The sequence below is a fragment of the Loxodonta africana genome, chromosome 26, assembly GCF_030014295.1.
Source record: "Loxodonta africana isolate mLoxAfr1 chromosome 26, mLoxAfr1.hap2, whole genome shotgun sequence".
NCBI classification, from domain to species: Eukaryota; Metazoa; Chordata; class Mammalia; order Proboscidea; family Elephantidae; genus Loxodonta; species Loxodonta africana.
The window spans coordinates 45,751,364-45,773,276 of NC_087367.1; the positions used below are offsets into that span (position 1 = coordinate 45,751,364).

Here is a 21,913-nt window from a genome sequence, read left to right on the forward strand (position 1 = left end):
CTGGAGCACCCAGCAGAATTGTGGTAGACACAGCTCCTAGACAGCCCCAGGAGCCCGGGAACCTCAGGAGCCCCATCTGCTCTCATGCTGAGCAATGCCTGGTCATCCCAGCCACTTCCCAAGACTCCTGGACCATGAGCATCCCTTATGGGAAGGAGAATGCCCATCATTCTGGCTCTGGCAGATTACATGAGTGCCACCCAAGTGTGGTCACTTATTCTTAGCTCTGGTGGTGTGGTTGCAGAAGCTTCCCAGAGAAGCCCAAGGTGCTACCATGCCCTTTAAGGCTACCCTAGCTGGATATGCTCCAAAGCTGCCAGGCCATAGAGGTCTTCTTTTACTTCCTTGACAGAAAGGCCATGATTTAGCATCAGAGAAGGTGTTGAGTTCTCGTGACTTAAAGAATCAATATATAGTCCTTCTGCACTATACCTCATGATGTTGCAGACTTGCTGTGAGACCTTGGACAAGTCACTTCCCTTCTGTGAAGCTATGGTTGACAAACCATCTGCAAAGTGGAGATGGTATTCCCAGACATGCAGTCCACTCCCTCATTTCTTGCTAAAGGTTACCCTTGTCTTGGTTACCTAGCCTCTCTGCATCTCTTATCCTCTCATCTTCCACCTGTTTTTCCTGATGTCATTCACATGTGCCCCTTCCTCTCCAACCTGCTCTTTTCTACCCATACCTCCTTGCCCATTTCCTAGACCCTTGCAGCAGGTTCCTTGTCTCTCTTGCCTTTGTCCCATTCTCTATCCTTCAGCAAGATGATCTTTCCAAAGCCCAAACTACAAGGGAGACCCAAACCCATTATCTGCCTTGGATCCCCTTTGAGCACTTGTCCTCTCCTCAACAACTCTACAAATAATCACAGTCCATTGGTCCTGAATCATTTTTGGTTTTGGGAAGATAATGTGTGGCTTCACACCACAGGTTCTTTGCTGAAAGCATTCCTTTCATCTTTAACAGATGTTAGGTGCTGTCGAGTCCGTTCCGACTCATAGTGACCTTATGTACGACAGAACGAAACACTGCCCGGTCCTTCACCATCCTCACAGTCGTTGTTATGCTTGAGCCCACTGTTGCAGCCACTGTGTCAGTCCATCTCATTGAGGGTCGTCCTCTCTTTCACTGACTCTCTACTTTACCAAGCATGATGTTCTTCTCCAGGGACTGATCCCTCCTGATGACATGTCCGAAGTGTGTGAGCTATAACAGAGAGTCTTCTGCATTTACCCATGAATTTACCATTTCGGGAACTCTTAATTTCTTCCTGGTTTCCATTGGTATCTTTTCCCTTCAGCCTGAACGACTTCCTTCAACATTCCTTATAGTGAAGTTCTGCAAGCCGTAAATTGTTTTCGTGCTTTCATTTATCTAAAAGTGTTCTTATTTTGCTTAGACTTTTGAAGAATATTTTCACTGGATTTAGAATTCTGAGCCAATACTTTTTTTCTTTCAGCACTTTAGTTTTGTCGTGCCAATGTTTTCTGGCCTCCATTATTTCTGATGTCAGCTGTCATCCCTATCATTGTTCCCCTGTATGTAATGTGTCGTTTTTCTCTGGTAGCTGCTTTTATAATTTTATGTGTCTACTTGAGCATAATTGTTAGCTATTTTAAAATACTCGTCTGCTACTTTCAACATTTGAGTCATCTCAGAGTTGGCCTCCATTAATTCCCCTTTTTTCTTGAGAATGGCTCACATTTCCCTCTTACTTCAAATGTCTAGAAATTTGGGGTTGTGTCCTAGATATTGTGCTTGAGATTGTGGATTCTGTTTGCTCCTCCAAAGAGAACAGAAGTAATCACCTTTGCTTTAGCAAGCAGTTAAATTGGCTGGACTAGAATTCTCACCTCTTTTCACTGTGGTAGGCAGCAGTCGAAAGTTTTTTTTTTTTTTTTTTTTTTTAGGTAAGCTTCTTGGGGTTTGCTTGGGCCAGTCAGAGATTTGGGCAGCATTTATATGCAGAATTTGGGGTGGCCTCTCTTTGACTTTCTCATTTCCAGGATTTTCCACTTCACTTTCCAACTGCTGTGATAGCTTTGCAATCTGTCCTCTGATTTCTCAACCAGTAAAACTGTGTTTTCTTTCGAAGTTTTAATCAGCCCTCAGTTTCAACTGGGACCTGCTTTCAGGCATAAACAGGAACATCACCCAGTGCTGTTCCCTTCTTTCAGGTGTTGGCTTCACTCCAGTTTCTACCTGCTTTTGGTGATTTTCCAGTCCCTTCAGATAGTTGTTATATTTGTTTTATTTACACTATTTAAATTATACTATTTATAATAGTAGAGGAGTCCCCGTAGGACCATGGTTAAGCACTCGGCTGCTAACTGAAAGGTTGGCGGTTCTAATCCACTGGCCACTCCGTGGGAGAAGGCTGTGACATTCTGCTTCCATGAAGATTACAGCCTTGAAGACCCTATGGGGCAGTTCTGCTCTGTTCTATAGGGTCTCTATGAGTCAGAATCGACTCAGTGGCAATGGGTGTTTTGTTTTGTTTATAATAGTAACCCACAAGATGTTTATTCTGATATGAGCTCTGCCATTACCAGAAGCAAAACTCCCCCATTCCCTTCATCTGGGATGTTTCTCCCCACCCCTTCCATCCTCCGCTATTCCCCTCCCTTCACTGACTGGAAAGTTAGTATTTATTTAAGGCCATACATAGCTTCCCCACTTTTCCTCAAGAAATAAGTCAAAAGCAAGGTCTTTCTCCCCTGCACCCCCAGGGCTCCTCTAACTGTAGTAGTTTTTTTCATCTGTCAGGAACCACAGTTCTGTATGCGTATCTTGGCTCCATAAGGTATTTTGTCCATAAGGTTGCAAGCTCCTTATGAGGAGAGGGCATGGTTTGTTCTGCTCTGTGTTTAGCACACAGTAGGCACTCAAGAATGAGTAAGTGGATGAGTGTTAATTGCTTGCACTGTTTGTCAGAAAGGAGCTGCCCAGGGAAGACTAACGACCACCTTCTCACTGCAGATCTGGCCTTCCTGGGAGAGATAGGCTCCAGCTGGCAGTATTGTGGGGCCAGCTGCTCTGTGCCTTGTGTCTGGAAAAATAGATGTCAAGTAGCTAGAAGTTTCAGCTGGTAGCCGAGGCCCAGCCAAAGCCAGCTTAAAAGTTTTTTTTTGATCTCTTCTGGCTTTAGAGAGCTGTGCTTTTTTTTTTTTTTTTCCTGTTAAAATGCAAATGAACTTCCTCTTAAGAGGGCTCTGCTGATCTGTTATAGCTAATGACCATAAGATTCTGACAATATGGAGCCAGACAGGATGTGACCCCTCTCCCTACGTAAACCCATTAACAGTCTCAGAGGACAGTTGACAGCTTCAGAAATTAAGGAATTTTCAGGAAGCAGAAGGAGTCAAGCTGGATAGTTCAGAGCAGGGGCTTTGCAATTAGAGAGACCTAGGTTCAAATCCTGGCCCTGCTACTACCACTTGTGTGACCTTGCTCCTGAGTGGGCCTCGGTTTCTTCATCTGTGAATAGCACCTTCCACATGAAAGAGGCATCTCCCTCTGTCTCTTCACCCCATGCAGGGGATCTGGCATTCCCCCTGAATGCCACACCTTCTCTTGACTCCAGCCCAGAATCTAGACAGTTGTTTGCAAACTTTACTGCACAAATGAATTATCTGAGGGTTTGTCTGGAATTCAGATTCCCAGGCTAACACCTCAGAGATTGTGATTCAGTCTAAGTGGGACTCAGGAATCTGCATATTTAAAAGCTTCCTGTGTGATTTGATGCAAGTGGTTCACAGGCTACATGTTGAGAATCACTGGCCAATAAGAAAGACTAACCAGAATGGGATCATTCCAATTCAATAAAGAATCTCTTAAATGAGGGCCCACTTGAGTGTTCAGAAGACAGTTTGCAGAGGAGCTGGGTCTTGAACTCTGAACAATCGGTATTAGCCACATGGGAGAGCATTCTGGGGAGGGAAACACGAGATGGCTGCTGTATATGGGAAGTCCCAGCAAGAGTAGTGTTACTAGAGTGTCAAGTTCAGGCTGGGCAAGGGGGAACTGGCACCACAGGAGGCAAAGGGAAAGCCCTGAACAGCTTTGTAAGTCAAGCTGAAGTGTTTGGACTTTTTCCTTGGGGCAGTAGGGAGTGATTGGGTCAGATTTCCATTTTAGAAAGATAACCCTGGCTGCTGCGTGACAGATTAATTAGAAGGGGAAGACCAGAGGGCAGAGAAACCAGTCAGGAAGCTCTTGAGGTTATTCAGGCAAAAGGGGTTCAAGATCTGAACTAGGGCAGTGGTGGTGGGGATAGAGAGAATAATCGAAAACACTTAGGAAGCAAAGTAATCGCTTCAGTATTCATTTGATATGAGAGAGTAGATGAGAGAGCAAGTGGAGAAAAGGATTTAGGAGGTCTCCCAGGCTTCCAGAGACTTGAGCATCTAAGATGGTGGAGAGGCCATTCATTGAGATAGGGAAAACAGGAGAAGCAGGTTTGGAGGGAGATAATAGGCTATGTTGGGTATACCCTGTGTTTAATGAGATGTCCAGAGGACTATTAGAGGAAGATGTCAAGTCAACAGTTGGATATATGGATATCTGAGGCTCAAGACAGGTAATGGTTAGTGTATAGATTGGGGATCCATCAGCATATCTATAGATGAGTAGATGAGGTCCCCTTGAAAACAAAACAGAGAACACCAACATTTTAGGGACAGAGAATGGAAGAGGATCCTACAAGAGACCAATAAGGAACAGTAGTTAGAGAGGCAGGGAAAGCCAGAAACAAGTAGTGTTACAAAAACCAACAGAGCAAAGATTGTCAAGGAAGAGAAAATGGTCAATAGGGTCAAATGCATCAAAAATAGCATCAAGTAGAGTCTGGCCTATAGAGTATCCATAGGATTTGGAGATGAAATGGCTATTGGTGACTGATAGGAATTATGTCCCCCAAAAATATGTGTTGTAAATCCTAACCCTTATGTTTGTGGTTATGATCCCATTTTGGAATGGATTAGGTTATGTTAATGAGGCAGGATTAGTGTAGAGTGTATCTTGAGTCAATCCCTTTTGAGATAAAGATTAAACAAGCGAGCAGAAGAGAGAATGGGGTAAGACAGATGCCAAGACATATGGAGATTTCCAAGGAACCAGGAAGCAGAAGCAAAAGAGACAAGGACCTTCTTCCAGAGCCACCAGAGAGAGAAAGCTTTCCCCTAGAGCTGGCACCCAGAATTGAGACATCTGGCCTCCTAAACTGTGAGAAAATTAATTTATGTTAAAGCTACCTACTTGTGGTAGTTCTCTTATAACAGCACTAGATAACTAAAACAGTGACCATAGCATGAGCAGCTTCAACGGGCAAAGGAATGGAAACCAAATGGCCCTAGTTAAGCAATGGATAGGAGGAAAGAAAGTGGGTACAGTGAGTTTGGGGTCCTTTCCCAAGAAGCATACCCATTGAGAAGATGTGACAGATTGACAGCTAGAGAGCAACTTATTTGCCAGGGAAGGATTTTTTTTTTTTTTTTTTTTAAGATTGTGAGAATCTAGAGACAGTTTCTTGGATGAAAGGAAAGAAGAAGTAGAGAATGAAAGTTGAAGATATAGAAGAGAAAGGAGATGACTGAGAGCATCATCTGAGCGAGGAGAAGAGCAGGGCCAAGAGGACCTCCAAGGAGAGGCTTACTTTGAACAAGAGAAGGAGTAAATAGTCAGAACCGGGGTCGGTGGCGGGGAGGGGGGTGGCAGGGACGGTAAGGCTGGACACATGTAGACAACTTTGCAAATATCCTTTGAATCCTGGCTCTGCCCCGTTGCCTCGGGGCAAGTAACGTACTCTTATACTCAGTCTTCATAGCTGTGACATAAGAATACTAAAGAGCTTAACTCATAGCACAGGTTCATTATCAGGATTAAGTTAAATAATGATGTAAACACTTAGCGTAGAGGCTGGCGTATAATAGATACTCAGGTGTTTAATCATTGTTACTGTAGTTATCATTGTGGTTTTTGTTACATTTATTAGATGGTGTTATTGTTGAGTGCTGTCAGGTCATTTCCAACTCACAGCACCCCTACATAATACAACAGAACAAAACACTGTCCGGTCCTGTGCCATCCTCACAATTGTTGCTATCCTCGAGCCCAGTGTTGCAGCCACTATGTCAGTCTATCTTGTTAAGGGTCTTCCTCTTTTTCAGTAACCTTTCACTTTTCCAAGCATGATGTCCTTCTCTAGGGACACCATCCTCCTTTCTAAGGAGCTGCTGGCTGTACTTCTTCCAAGACAGATCTGGTCATTCTTCTGGCAGTCCATGGTGTATTCAATATTCTTTGCTGACACCATAATTCAAAGGAGTTAATTCTTCAGTCTTCCTTATTCACTGTCCAGTTTTTGCATGCATATGAGCTGATTGAAAATACCATGACTTGGGTCAGGCGCACCTTAGTCCTCAAAGTGACATCCTTGCTTTTCAATACTTTGAAGAGGTCTTTTGTAGCAGATTCACCCAATGCAGTGTGTCGTTTGATTCCTTGACTGCTGCTTTCATGGGTGTTGATTGTGGATCCAGATAAAATGAAATCCTTGATAACGTCAATATTTTCTCTGTTTTATTGGAGGGTAAAAGCAGCATATTGAGATGGTTTATGACTAATGATGTAAAGTAAGATTTAATTTTTTACTACCCAGAGGCAACTTGTAAGCAGCCTGGTGATCTGCTTCAAAAAAGTCAGTGCCTTGAAAACCCTATGGAGCAGTTCTACTCTGCACCCATGGGCTCTCTGTTAACGCAACAGCAACTAACAACAACAGTAACTGAGAGTGAGAAGTGCTAGGGATAGAGTAGGGGACAAAACAGAGGGGAGAATGTTATGAACCATCGTTGAGGTAGATGGGAGTAGGAGGCAATGAGGGACAAGCTGTTGTTGTTAGGTGCCATCGTCAGTTTTGACTCGTAGCAACCCTATGCACAACAGAATTAAATGCTGCCTGGTCCTATGCCATCCTCACAATTGTTTGTTGCCATGCTTGAGCCCATTGTTGCAGCCACTGTGTCAATCCATCTCGTCGAGGGTCTTCCTCTCTTTCGCTGACCCTCTACTTTACCGAGCATGATGTCCTTCTCCAGGGACTAATCGCTCTTGATAACGTGTCTGAAGTATGTGAGATGTAGTCTTACCATCCTTGCTTCCAAGGAGCATTCTGGTTGTACTTCCGCCAGTACAGATTTGTTCGTTCTTTAGGCAGTCCATGGTATATTCAGTATTCTTCTCCAGCACCACCATTCAGAGGCGTCAGTTCTTCTTCGGTCTTCCTTATTCATTGTCCAGCTTTTGCGTGCATGTGAAATGATTAAAAACACTACGGCTTGGGTTAGATGCACCTTAGTCCTTAAGGTGACATCTTTGCTTTTCAACACTTTAAAGAGGTCTTTTGTAACAGATTTGCCCAATGCAGTGCGTCTTCCAATTTCTTGACTGCTGCTTCCATGAATGCTGATTGTGGATCCAAGTAAGATGAAATCCTTAACAACCTCAGTCTTTTCTCCATTTATCGTGATGTTGCTTATTGGTCCAGTTGTGAGGATTTTTGTTTTCTTTATGCTGAGGTATAATCCATACTGAAGGCTGTGGTCTTTGATCTTCATCAGTAAGTGCTTCAAGTCTTCTTCACTTTCATCAAGCAAGGTTGTAATGCAGGTTGTTAATGAGTCTTCCTCCAATCCTGATGCCACATTCTTCATATATTCCAGCTTCTCTGATTATTTGCTCAACGTACAGATTGAATAGGTATGGTGAAAAGATACAACCCCAATGCACACCTTTCCTGACTTTAAATCTTTCAGTTCCACTTCTTTTGTTTGAACAGCTGGCTCTTGATCCATGTACAGATTCTTCATGAGCACAATTAAGTGTTCCGGAACTCCTGTTCTCCACAACGTTATTCATAATTTGTTATGATACACACAGCTGAATGCCTTTGTATAGTCAATAAAACACAGGTAAACATCTTTCTGGTATTCTCTGCTTTCAGCCAGGATCCAGCTGGCATCAGCTATGATATCCCTGGTTTCACATCCCCTTCTGAATGCGGCTTGAATTTCTGGCAGTTCCCTGTCAATATACTGCTACAACCGCTTTTGAGTGATCTTCAGGAAAATTTTGCTTGCATGTAATATTAATGATATTGTCCGAAAATTTCCACATTTGGTTGGATCACCTTTCTTGGGAATTGGCATCCATCTTCCAAATTTCTTGACATAGACAAGTGAGCACTTTGAGTGCTGCATCTGTTTGTTGAAACATCACAACTGATATTCCGTCAATTCCCGGAGTCTTGTTTTTCGCCAGTGCCTTCAGTGCAGCTTAGACGCCTTGCTTCAGTACTATCAGTTCCTTATCATGTGTTACCTCCTGAAATTGTTGAACATCAGTTCTTTTTGGTATAGTGACTCTGTGTATTCCTTCTATCTTCTTTCGATGCTTCCTGTGTCGTTAATATTTTCCCCATAGAATCCTTCAGTATTGCAACTTGAGGCTTGAATTTTTTCTTCAGCTCTTTCAACTTGAGAAATGCTTAGCGTGTTCTTCCCTTATGGTTTTCTATCCCCAGGTCTTTGCACATGTCATCATAATACTTTACTTTGTCTTCTTGAACCACCCTTTGAAATCTTCTGTTCATCTCTTTTACTTTATCATTTCTTACTTTTGCTTTAGCTACTCGACATTTAAGAAACAAGTTTCAGAGTCTCTTCTGACATCTATTTAGGTCTTTTTTTTTTTTTCCTGTCCTGCCTTTTTAATGACGTCTTCCTTTCTTTATGTATGATATCCTTGATGTCATTCCATATTTTTCAATGCGTCAAATCTATTCTTGAGGTGGTCTCTAAATTCAGGTGGAATATACTCAAGGTTGTACTTTGGCTCTCGTGGGCTTGTTCTAATTTTCTTCAGTCTCAACTTGAACTTGCATATGAGTAATTGATGGTCTGATCTGCAGTGGGCCCCTGGCCTTGTTCTGACTGATGATACTGAGTTTTATAGCTGTGGAAAGGTCTGCAGTGGCTCTGTGGCCTGGCTGGGTGGGAAATGAGGCCAGAACAGATAGGAAAGAGTGGACGGTTCGGGAACCACAGGTTTCTCTACAGTAGGAGAAGCGTGGAAGTGAGAATAAAGGTGTTAGAAAGCTGGAGAGATAGAAAGTTGGCTTCTTTTGGCCTTTGTTTTCTCATTACCGCCTATTTTGGTCAAGCTCTTATGAGGTATAGTAAGAGCGAGTGTCCAGTAAATGATGTTTATGATTATGCAGGCCACTGGGTTGAGCTTTGCCAGAGTTAATCCAGGTGGCACAGTTCCTAGTCATGTCACCTGGTGACTTCTCTGACCTCATGGGAAGCAGAATGCCTTAACACACACATGAGATGACATGGTGTTGTCACTGTTACAGTTATCATCAATAACATCATTATCACCATAAATGGTGCCCACTTTTGAGGGACACATATCTTCATGGTTCTTTGCTCTTTTAGTTAGTATATAGTTTGGCTGTGTTTAAAAAAAAAAAACCAAGATAACAGTGGCCTAAACAATATAGTCTGGGTGTAAGCAGTCCAAGGGTGCTGAGGTGACTCCGCAGTGTCGAGGACTCAGGCTTCCTCTGTCTTGTTGATGTGTCATCACTACTCTGTCATGCTCATCTGTATGGACCAGTATGACTCACCACCACCAGGTCTGCATTCCAAGCAGTAGGAAGGGGAAAAGGGGCACCTGTGGGCACAGCCCCACCCATGAAGGACCTGTCCAAGATGCATGCATCACTATCACATTCCACTGACCAGAACTTAGATACCCAGTTGCAAGAGAAGCTGAGAAATATAGTCTTTATTTGGGGTAGCCATGAGTCCATTTACATACCCAGAGTCTTATTAGTATAAAAAGGGAGATTACCTATATGGGAGCAGCTGGAAGTCCCTGCTACTAATTCTGAACACACGCACCTGATTCTTAGTCAAGACTCGCTCTACAGAAGAAACTTGGCACTCCCTGTGAAGCCCATTGAGCACTGATGAGTTGAGAGATTTCCACCTCTTTCGCGCCTTCTCCACAACCCTAGTTCTCTGATATGTACCGATGAGTAGATGTGTGTGACTGTTGAGAAACAAAGTCCTCAACAAGCCACTGTTCAGTTACAGACTTGTTCCCCAGGGGCTACATGTGCAGGAAGAGTGTGCAAAGCTGGGGTAGGAAAAGCCTAAGTGCGGTTAAGGTTTTAGATCCTCCCAGCTCTTCCGCTGGTTGGCAGAGTCACATGAAGAATAACCTTTAACTTCCCTGGTCTGTTCTTTCATCTCCAAAGGAAGGGATTTGGATTGGATTGTGTTTAAAGTGTTTATCTAGCACCCATGCTCTAAAATTCTGTGGTTCCTTTACGCTCCATATCTTTGCCTTAAAGCAAGCTTCCAGGAGGATTCAGCCACTTCAAATCTTCTGTTCGATGAGTTGGGAGTGTGAATATGTAAACACACATGCCCACATGCATACACATGTACTCATGCCTGCAGTCAGCCTGGGGGTCCTGAAGCTTGGGTTTTTCTATTACCTTGGGCTTCCCTTGGCTGTGTTTTTATGCCGAGAAATCACTGCACAATTTTCCATACAACTAAGTTTATTTTTAAACTTTATTTTTTTGTTTCAAAATACATTTTTTTAAATTCTAGAACTATTAAATGTTTATTATAGAAACGTAAGAAATTTATAATGAAGAAAGCAAAAAAGAAAAAATCACTTATTGTCACATGTTAAGATGCTGGCACTATCAACGCTTCAGTGTATTCCTTTTAGTTCCGTGTCTAAGAAAACAAACACACATGTTTTCAGTTAATCACATTGGGATCACACAACACTAAACTTGATGTTTTGCAAACTGCTTTTCTCACTCAATGATCACTTCCCCAAATCCTTAAATATTTTTCAAGAACATGATTTTTAATGGCTGCTAGGATCCTGATCACGTGGGTGTCCTGAATATTCGTCCGTGTCTGATTCTTCATTGTTACTAATTGTGTAGCAGTGATAGCCCCATTTCACACTGACAGTAGCTGAGCTCCTATTCACAGACACTGGGTGCAGTTAACGTTCAGAGGGGTTGGGTGACCTGCCCGAGGTCACATAGCAAGTGAGTGGTATTTCCTGGCCATCTGATTCAAAGGCTGACTGCACCCTCCCCAGCTGCCTCTCCCTGGGGCCAGGACACAGGCATAGGCATGCACGGTGCAGAGATGGTAGTGACATTTGGCTCCCAACATGTGGATTTGGGGAAAAAAGAGCCAGTGGGTGGTGGGTGGGGTTTCCCAGCAAGACTGCTCTAGGTGGTCTTCGAATGCTCGCAGCAGAGAGGAATCCCCTGTTCCCTGCCCCCATGCAGCAGCAAGCTCTCTGCTCCCACCCTGGGGCAGTAGTGAAACCAGGCCTGAGTAGGTTGTATCCCAGGGCTGAGGGAGAGGCTCTGAGAGCATACGGGGAAGGCTGTCAGGGGAGGAAGGCAGGGGGAGATGGCAGGCTCAGGCAGGGGGGCCTCAGTGGCTCCTGCTTCCTCGAGGCTCCCACCTGAAGGGAGGCCAGGAGGTGCACATTCCAGTGACGTTGTTCCTGCAGAAACCTCACCACGCTCTTACCCCATCCCTGAAGCATGGCTCCTCTCCTCAAAGTGTACCATCACCCCACCCCAACAAGAGGCAAAAACCCACCCCACCTGTAGTTTAAATCCCCTCCTCTGAGAGGGATGAAAAGGGTTCACTGGGAGGGTGCACAGGGACAACTAGCATGGCCGTCCCTTTTGCTGGTTATGCCGATACCTGGGGTTACTGAACTTTTGCCACTTTGTCTGAGACCTTTAAACTTTGACCTTTCTGTGCTTTTCTCTAACAGGCAACCATTGGGATTGACTTTTTGTCAAAAACCATGTACCTGGAGGATCGTACAGTGAGTGCCACCTTTAGATCTTTAGAACTGGGTGGGGGGGGCAAGTCCTTTGGGTTTATCACCTGGGACGCTCAGCTGTGCCCACCTGGGGCGCTGGCGCTGCCAGTGTCAAGATTGTAGAGCCTGGGCCACCCCGACCCCCACCACAGGGACCTGGCTGCCCCACACTGACCCCTCTGCCCTCTTCCCGGTTCTCCCTGCCACAGGTGAGGCTGCAGCTCTGGGACACAGCAGGCCAGGAGCGGTTCCGCAGCCTGATCCCCAGCTACATCCGGGACTCCACAGTGGCCGTGGTGGTGTATGACATCACAAGTGAGTGCATACTGGGTGCCCAGAGAGGGTGCTCACGGGGGCTTCAGGACCTGGGCGAAATAGCAACCAGGCTGCAGCCCGTGCACGCGCGTGTGTGTGTACGCGTGTGCACAGCTGGCGTTCTGTGCATGCATGTGTTGAAGCAGTGCCCTCTGTTGCTGTAGAAGGCATTTCCTGGGTGCTCTATGACTGCTCCTCTCTGCAAGGCCTGTCATGGCTTCTGACTGAGAAGAGGGCTGCCCAGAAATGGCCTTGCCTCTCCTGGTTTTTTATCTGCTCTTGGCTCCCCTGACTCTGGCCCTGGGGCCTCCTTTCCTCTCTCCTCTCACTTGGAGAGCCTGAGGATTCTCTTCAGAAACCCCTTAGCCTTTCCCCAGCAGCCTGAGCCGGACTTCACAGGGGCCTTGGCAGGGAGGCTGCCGTGTAGTGTCCCTCCTTCTCTGGGGGCTTCCCTGGCCCTCCTCTATCCACCTGCACCACTCAGCCTCCTCCAATGCACCCATTCCTCTCTGCTCTGTGCCCCCAAAGTCAGGCCTGTCTGTCACGTGGGCCCTGAAGTCACTAGTCCGTGCAGCAAGTCACAGCACAGTGATCTTCTGGGTGGAGTAACCCCTCTCCCGCAAAGGGTGGCTCAGCAGTGCTAGGGGCTCTCCCAGGGCCCAGGGCAGGGCCCAGCTCCTTTGTGGCAGCTCTACAGACACACATGGGCTTCCCTCTGGAGGGTCCCAGGCCCAGCTGGTCTGTGCAGACTTGCTTCCACCCCTCCCTCATGGTCTCCCTCTCCATCCTCCCCAGCTTGGCTCTCACTCCCAGTTTTATCTCTGCTTTCCATCTCCAGATCTCAACTCCTTCCAACAGACCTCTAAGTGGATTGATGATGTCAGGACAGAGAGGGGCAGTGATGTCATCATCATGCTGGTGGGCAACAAGACCGACCTGGCTGACAAGAGGTAGGCGCGAAGGCGCAGAGGTGCAGGGGGCTGGGAGGTGTGGGTGGTGAGTCTGTGCTTCTGATCTGTCCCCATGCCTGTGGGGAAAGCCCCTTGGTACACTGGGGCCTTCGAGAACACCTAGGGGAGCCTCCACCCACAGTGTCTCATGTCTAAAGCTCCCATCTTTTACCACCAGGCAGAGCCAGGGGCAGGGTGTTCCTGTGTACTGGGCTGTATGGGACTCTGCCCAGCCCAGCGGTGCACAGCCCCAGACACAGCAGTCCCTCAGGCTCCAGCTGGCCTCTGCGTTGGCCTCATGCCTCTGCCTCTGTGCCACGCATGCACTAGTGTGTATGGCGGGTGAATATCCCGGTCCTCAGGTGTGACCATGCAGAATTTCTGTACAGCGTGAACGTGCCTCCACGGCCCGTTCTCCCTGGTTTGTTCCTGTGTCTGGATGTGAAGCTTTCTCTGTAATGGCCGTTGCATCCCTGCCCTCCTGTGCAGAGAACTGGTTTTCATGCCATTTACATACATCTGTCCCCAGGTGGCGCAGATGGTTAAGATTTGGCTATTAAACAACGGTTGGCAGTTCAAATCCACCCAGAGGCCCCTGAGAAGGAAGGCCTGGCAATCTGCTTCTGAAAGGTCACGGCCTTGAAAACCCTGGAGCACAGTTGTGCTCTGACACACGTGGGATCACAAGAGTCAGAATTGACTCAATGGCAGCTGGTTGGTTGGTCCACTCATCTCTTGTGACCCTGACTTAGGCAGATACAGCAACAGGTCAGACTCCAGCAAAGCAGTTTGGGCTTCCGGAAATGCACCCTGACCATTTCAGGGTAATCTGAATTGCATCCTGCTTTTCTAGAGCCCCTCCTTGAAGTAAGGAAAGCTCGGCCCAAATCCCAGCTCCTTCCCTAAGTAACTTTGTGATCTTGGGGGAGCCACTTTTAAATTGTTTTCTCATTTGGCAAAGAAGACTAATAACGCCACCCCAGAAAGGTGGTGTGTGGCTCGAAGCTCCTTGTAAACACGTTGTTGTTGTTAGGCACCATCGAGCCTATTGTTGACTCAGCGACCCCATGTGCCCTGCTAGTGCAACAGTTAAGTGCTTGGCTGCTGACCAAAAGGTTGGCGATTGGAACTCACCCAGTGGCTCCATGGGAGAAAAACCTGGCGATCTGCTCCTGTAAAGATTACAGCCTAGAAAACCCCATGGAGCAGTTCTCCTCTGTCACATGGGGTCACCATGAGAACTTTACCATCATAGACTCTTGCATTGTTGACAATTGGGCAAGGCAGGTATGGCACGGCCCCCACCCCAAGCCTGCCCCAGGACCTGCTCCTAAGCTGGGCAGGTACTAAAGAAAGAATAGGGAAAGGGTCTGGTGTCCTACTGTACCCTCTTTGTCCTGGAGAGACTATGCTTGGAGACTCGAGGGGGACCCCGGATATCACAGCCCTGTCCTCAGGGCTGACTCGGGGACCTGGTCTTCTCCCTCTGCCCTGCTGAACAGGCCCCTTCCTCACCTCAGGTTCCTCCCTCCACCTCTACCAGGGGCTTCCCCTCTGCTGAACTGTTTCTCCCCTCTGCCTCTCATCTCCAGGCAGATCACCATTGAGGAAGGGGAGCAGCGCGCCAAAGAACTGAGCGTCATGTTCATTGAGACCAGTGCAAAGACCGGCTACAACGTGAAGCAGGTGAGGACACTGGTCCTGGCCAAGCTTGACGGTGGAAGCCCATGCAAGGGTTCTGGGCATGGTTACCCCGAGGGACTGGCAGTTCAGTTGGGAGCAGCCAATCAGAGCAACCATAAAGCCACCTATTGGGGGGACAAGCTGACCTCCAGAGCTGGTAAAGCATAAGAGAGGGAAGCTGCACAGGCCCTCAGAGGGGCCACCTGGCAAATGTCAGCCATTAGCCGCCGTGTGCAGCCACCAGTGAAGTGGCCCTGTGGAGTCCAGTCAGAGTGTCCAGCCACCAACCTGCATGTGGCAGCGAGAACCGAGGTCTCCCTGGCATCTTACCATGTTTTGGAAATTCAATTCTGTCAGTATTTTGAGGGACTCGTGCCTTGTCATTGGCAAGTGTTCTGGGCTGCGGAGGGTGAGGCGGGCTTAGAGAAGAAAGTGGCCTTGTGGTATGGTTGGAGCTCACAGGAGGGCGAGGTCTCGTGGATCAGCGCAGTCAGACAAGCCACAGAGGAGGTGGAGTTAGAGCTGAGCCTTGGGGCAGCGGTGCTTAACCTGGGCCCACACAGCTCAGGTAGCCCATGGATACAATTCAGCAGTTCAGCAGACTTGGGCTGGAAAAAACACCACCTTTATCTTCACCAATCTCTAACTGGAAACTCTGGTGGCGTAGTGGTTAGGAGTTCGGCTGCTAACCAAAAGATCAGCAGTTCGAATCCAACAGGTGCTCCTTGGAGACCCTATGAGGCAGTTCTACTCTGTCCTATAGGGTCGCTATGAGTCGGAATCGACTGAATAGCAACAGGTTTAAGGGAACCTCGAACTGATCTTTCGCATTTCCTTCAGTGATGAATATAGGCAGCAAGCCTCAGTGCTATTAGCAGCACCCGTGACTTTATCACCAGAAGAACTCACAGATAATTTCTTATCACTTTGTAATGTAATGTTATGTTGTTCGGTGCTGTTGATTCAGTTCTGATTCATAGCGACCCTGTGGGTGATTGGGGGTAAGCTCAGTGAAGAGCGTGGCTTCACTGGACCCTGCCACTCTCTGCAGAGCCTGGGAATACTGGACAGCCTGCCATGCAGCAGTATAGCCATGACCTTGACCTTCTGGATGCAGTGATGGCTTACCCCATGGGGGGAGGGGCAGTACTAGGTGGCATGGGGAAGGAGGGACACAGAAGAGCAGGAAGAGAGAGAGGGCGGAAGGGCAGCAGCCAGGGGCAGTCCCAGGGTACCCCTATATTGGTCCCCAGAGCTCCCAGGGCAAAGTGTTCCCCTGCAGCTGGACTGCCACTGGCATGCTCTGACCACGTCCACTGCTTTCCCAGTTCTTTCAGTGTAAGGCTGAAGCTGTCCCTAAGGATGTGGTGTCCACAAATATCTACTGAGGTCTTAATAGTGTGAGAGACGCAGGGGTGCTGAGGGGAGAGAGAAGCTGGTACAGCCCTGCCCTAGGGGCACACAGTCAGCAGGCAGACAGGAAGGGAAAGCCCCCTGTTCAGGATGAGAAGAGGTGAGATGGTGGGGAGGCAGTGCAGAGGGGATGGGGGCCCAGAAGAGGCACGGGACAGGCTGGGAGGAGAAGGAGGGGCTGGGGTTCACGTGGTGTCTCCCGCTCTCATCAGCTCTTCCGACGTGTGGCGTCAGCTCTGCCTGGAATGGAGAATGTCCAGGAGAAAAGCAAAGAAGGGAGTATCCTTTTCTTTTGACAAGTGAGTGAAATGATATACTGGAGAAGCCAATTATCTGTGTATTTATCCACTTAGCTTTTTATTGAAGTGGATGGGCACTCGCTGGGTCTCCAGCCCAGCCTTTCCTGGACTGGTGGGGGCGGTGTGGCGCAGTCCTTTCCTCTCTGAGGCCCCAGGGCTCATTCCTTCCGAGACGAAGCTGAACTCCATGGTCTTTAAGCCCCTGTCTGACTCTACCCATCTGTGACAGTTCTGTCCATCGATACTTCTACTTTCAAAACCACGTGGGGTACCAAAGGGCCGTGTATGGAGGATGGTGGGGGGCAGGAAGTGATAAATAGTAACTCTCTGCCCATCTTTACAATGAACATCGATTTGTATGTCATGAATACAAGTAGAATCTCCACTGCAAGTGAGGTTTCTATACGTGGAGTACATGGTTTCAGCATGTTTCATTCAACTGGCTACAAAAGACAGCTCCCAACACGTGCCTGCTTCCAGGCCCCGCTGGCTCCTTGCAGGCACCCCTGCACAGCCCCTGCACCTCTCCAGTGTTTTGTGGAACAGGGTCTGCACACCACTCACATCATCCAGCCCAAACCTAAGGCAACACCCAGTGGCTGAAATTGAGGTTCAGAGAGGTTGTCTGATTTGCCCGATGTCACGCAGCATGTACGTTATGGAGTTAGGATTTGCTCCCTGCATGTGCAGCCCTGTTCCATTCTGGGACATTGTGTCTCTCCAAAGGCATCTGAGAGGATCACAGGAAAACTGTTTTGGTGGGTGAGGACGTTGTAGGTGGACTGGCCTCCTTGCACTAGACCGCCAGAAGAGGAGGCAGTCAGGTGCCCCTAAACCCTGGATACTCATTTCCTGGCCTGTGTCCCTCAGAAATGTCCCCACGAAGTTTCCCAGCGTCCTGCCCCTCATCCCCATTGGCCTCCAAGGGTAGACACCTGTGACTGACCAGAGAAGGACCATGGGGCCCATCGAAGGGCAGCGTCAGGCTGATGACGGATGAAACAAAAGAAACTTGGATAGCTTGATATTAGGAGGAGACAACTTCATGGCTGTGCTTCCACTTACCCACCTGAGGTACCTGGTTCTGGGGCTCGGGTGGGGCAGGGACCCAGACACTGAGTGACGAGACTGCAAGGGAAGCTGGGCCCTCTTTGGCCTTCCGTGCAAAGCTCTTAGAGCAGACTTGAGACCCCCGCTGGGTCAGACAGCATTGCCAAGGAAAAGGCACTGCTGGCAGTCCCATGCCCTGCACATCCCTTTAGAGTATCTCCAGTTTGGGTAGCCATGAAGCCTCCAATCACAGGTAAGGAAACTGAGGCTCAGAGGCTTGTCAGGGGCACCCCACAGCTCTCAGTAGCAGAGCTCTGCTCAGCCCTTCAGAGAGCTATGTTCTGCCACACCACAGTGTCATGCATCACATGGGGCTCCTTTGAGATGCCAGGAGCATACAGTAGCCAGCTGGAGGCAGGATAGGAGGGAGACCCAGAGAGAGCAGAGGGGCAAGGAGTAGGGGTTCTCTGTGGTATCTGCAAGTGAAGAAAATGAGGCAGGCAGCCTGCTGCCCCTCCTACCAGCTTCGCAGACTGGTCTGAGTGGTAACTCCTTCCCTTGCATTCTCCCAGAGGCTCACGGAGGAGGGCTCTGTGCTGGGCCCACAGTCAGGTCAGACTCGGCTCAGGGTCCAGGTTGACAGCTACCGTGTTATAACCATCCTGGTGTGCCTGGTGTCCCCCAGCTGTGGGGAACCTTTGGACTCTTCAGGAAAAAAAGCACAAGGCAGATTGTAAGCGAACCATGGAGGGAGATGTGGCCAGCGTCCCTTCCAGCTTTAGGGTCCCCCGATCTGGGCAGATGTACCCCACCCTCTCACACTGCCCTGGAGCCAGCAGCCAGGTGGGTACTGGTGCAGCTTGGAACAGCTACCAGCTTGGAACAGCCACCGCTCCGGGTCTGCGGGGGCAGTGTACAGGCATTCCTGTTTGCCTGCAGTTCAAATCCAGACTTTTTGAAGATGGATACTTCGGGTCGTGTTGAGAATTGTATGCAACAGTAGCAGCCACACAGAGGTACTGCTTTGTGATGCTGATGAAATGTAAGTACTGGGCTTCATGCAGTGGGCTCAGGCCTGGGAGTTTCTGTCTCCTGCTTCCAGGGCCAGATGAATGGCTGCTGTATCTTGTCATTATACCCAAGACATCAGGCATCCCTCAAGGGCAGCCCTGGCAACCCTCCCACTTCAGCAGCCCCACCCCACACATCCCTACTTTCTCAACAAGGGGGAGCCAAGGGGCCACAAGATGGCATAGCTGCAAGCCCCACTGAGTCTGCATATATAGCCCCCTCTCCTGCTCTCTCGATGGCACTGGGTTTTTTTTTGTTTTTTTTTCCCCCTGCTCTCTGCCCAAACACAGTACTCCTCCACCCCAAAGGCCCTGGGCTCCTTCCGAACAAGGGTGGCAGATGTAAAGTAGCAGCAAGAACGTGCAGTCTATGAAGTGGTTCCACGCAGTTGATGACAGTGAGGCCCAAACAAGGTCGGGCATGCCCAGGGCCTCCCAGATGGCTGATTGAGAAAGCTGGACCCAAATCTAAGTGCTTGGAGCACACAGCCACTGTGTTCTCTACTGATTCCCACACGGAGCTGTGGGAGGCTTTGTGCCCCATCTGTGCGTGCAGTCATGGAGAGGCACCAGGATGGGGGGAGCTACCCAGCATCAGGGAAGTTTGTAACAAGCTGTCTGGGGCCACCCTTCACTTTTCCAGAAACCAGAGAGAAGAGGCGGTGGGCACCTGATGATGATGGTTCACTCGCCCTTACGTGAGGTGTGTGATGGGGCCATTCCTGAGCAAGAGGGAAGAGGCAGGTGGACACTGGCTCTGCCCACAGGAAAGGCATATGTTAAGTCTCCCGAGGCTTATGGGAAATGCTAACAGTGAGTTTCCTCTCCTGGGGCATTATCTAGACCCTGGGCCCACTGATTTCTTCCTGGCCTTTCCAATCAGTGATGAACCCCTCAGCACCATGTTTCAGCACAACAGGGCATTACAAGGAGCCAGGTGACTTTAAATGAGATCTCTAGTATGCGTGAAAGCACCTAGCAGATGATCTAGACTTGTGTTACGCAGTACTGTCACCACGTTTAAATTAAATAAAATTCTTCCTCATTTACACTAGCCTCATTTCAAGTGCTCAATAGCCAATACGGCTGTTGGCTACCATATTGAACAGTATAGATACAGAATATTTCCACCACTGTAGAAAGTTCTGTCGAACAGTGTGGCTCTGAAAGTATCAGTAGAATTGGTTCTCCAGGTTTCTGTGCATTGGGAATTTCCCACGGAACTTGTTAAAAATACACACCCCAGCCCATCCCCAGATCTACGGAGGTGGGGTGGGTCCCAGGGAGATGCATTTTTAACAGGTTCCCAGGAGATTTAGATGCAGTCCATTTGTGAACTACCGCTGTGCAGTGTATGGAAGCATCTGGCTCCAATTGCTCATGAGAGGTTTTTTTTTTTTTTTTTAACGGCAGGCAGATAACTTCAACATTGAGCAGAAGGTAATGACGTAACAGTGGCTGTTCTTCCGGCTAGAGCAGTGGTTCTCAGCTGGGGCCAATTTTGCCTCCTCCCCTCTAGGGGACATTGTCAATGTCTGGAGACATTTTTGGTTGTCACAAGTGAGAGGAAAGTGCTATTGTCATCTGATGGAAAGAAGTTAGGAGTGTTGCTAAATATCCTGCATACACAGGACAGTCCCCACAACAAAGAATTACCTGGCCTAAAATGTCAGTCGTGTTGAGGTTGCGGGACCTGTGCTAGAGGGCCTTAGCACGGCCAGGTCATAGAAAAGCATAAACTTCAGGATCACATAGCCTTGAATTTGAACCCAGGTGCCTCCGTTTCCAAGCTGGAAGGTAAGTATTATAATAATGGGGTTGTAATGTTGAATGGGCAACCCTAATGGCGTCGTGGTTAAGAGCTATGTCTGCTAACCAAAAGATCAGCAGTTCAGATTCACCAGGCCCTCCTTCAAAATTCTATGGGGCAGTTCTACTCTGTTGTATAGGGTCACTATGAGTTGCAATCTACTTGACTGCAATGGGTTTGGTTTTGGAATGTTGAAATGAGATAATGCATTTACAGGGTTTAGCACTGAGCCTGGCACACAGTAGGTGCTCAGTATTAATTGAAAAGGCTTCACAGAAGAGATGACTAATATTAAAGCCTTAGACCAAAGAATGAGGACATTTTTTACAGATGGGCCTGGGCTGGGGGAGGGGATATCACTTCTCAAAGGTGGGAGCAACATGAGCAAAGCAAAGAAGGAAAGTGTAGGACATGTTTGAAGAAGAGAGAACTTGGTTGAAGGAACTAATGTGTGGTTGAGGGAGGGGAGGAGCTGGAGTTGACTCATGGGGAGACCTTAAACACCAGAATGAGAGATCTGTGGACACTGTGTCTCTGCACCGGAGTGTGACGTGGTTGTCACCGTAACTAGCTTTGGGAAGCCACCAGGCTGAAAGGGGACCAGCTAGGCTCAGAAGGGGCACCTGGGGAAGACCAGGAGACCACAGTGAGGCCTACACCTGGGCCAGCAGTGCAGGAGTAGACTGGGGCTGCTGGGCCGGCGTGGGCCTGTAGTGCTTTGTAACCACTGCTGGGCAGAGCATTTGTGGCAGTGGGTTTTGCCAAGAACAGTAAGAAGTGGAGAAACAGGTGTGCTTGACTGGAGTAGAGCAGACAAAAGGTGGACTAGCGTGGGGAAAGAAGGCAGTTGTTCATTATCTGTTTACTTCACCACTTAGATTTTGCCATGTTATAAAAAGTCCACGCATGGAAACACATGCATAAAAAACAAGATAAAGTTATTTGTGTGTATGTATACACACACACATAAGAAGATTGGGCACAGGGAGAATAAAGGTAGGACAACGAGGAAAATTCAGAGATAAAGTCATAATCAAAAAATTGGCTCTGAGTTTCCTAGCAGCCAAGACAAAGAGGGAAGAAGTGATAGTCCAGAGAAGCGTGGCTTTTGATACTTAAAGCTGAAATAATCTCTCCCATAGTCCTCACATAATCTACCCCATTGCCGTTGAATTGATTCCGACTCAGCAATCCCACAGGGTTTTCAAGGCTGTAAATCTCTACAGAAGCAGACTGCCACAGCTCTCGCGCGGAGCCGCTGGTGGTTTTGAACTGTCGACCTTTCAGTTAGCAGTTGATTGCCTAGGATATCAGCAACAAGTCCAATAGCAGGGCTTCTTATTCCACCCCCACTCAACCCACCCTCATGCAATC

The 21,913-nt window shown here is 48.1% G+C and overlaps 1 protein-coding gene across 1 annotated transcript in view; it reads left to right on the forward strand.

Moving 5' to 3' along the window:
* RAB6B (RAB6B, member RAS oncogene family) overlaps positions 1-21,913 on the forward strand; it is a 72,409-nt gene that overhangs the window by 49,386 nt on the left and 1,110 nt on the right. The window contains exons 3-7 of the mRNA XM_064277295.1: positions 11,899-11,952; positions 12,159-12,264; positions 13,103-13,214; positions 14,807-14,900; positions 16,523-16,589. Of these exons, the coding sequence (XP_064133365.1) occupies positions 11,899-11,952; positions 12,159-12,264; positions 13,103-13,214; positions 14,807-14,900; positions 16,523-16,589 (433 nt within the window). The remainder of the gene's footprint in view (positions 1-11,898; positions 11,953-12,158; positions 12,265-13,102; positions 13,215-14,806; positions 14,901-16,522; positions 16,590-21,913) is intronic.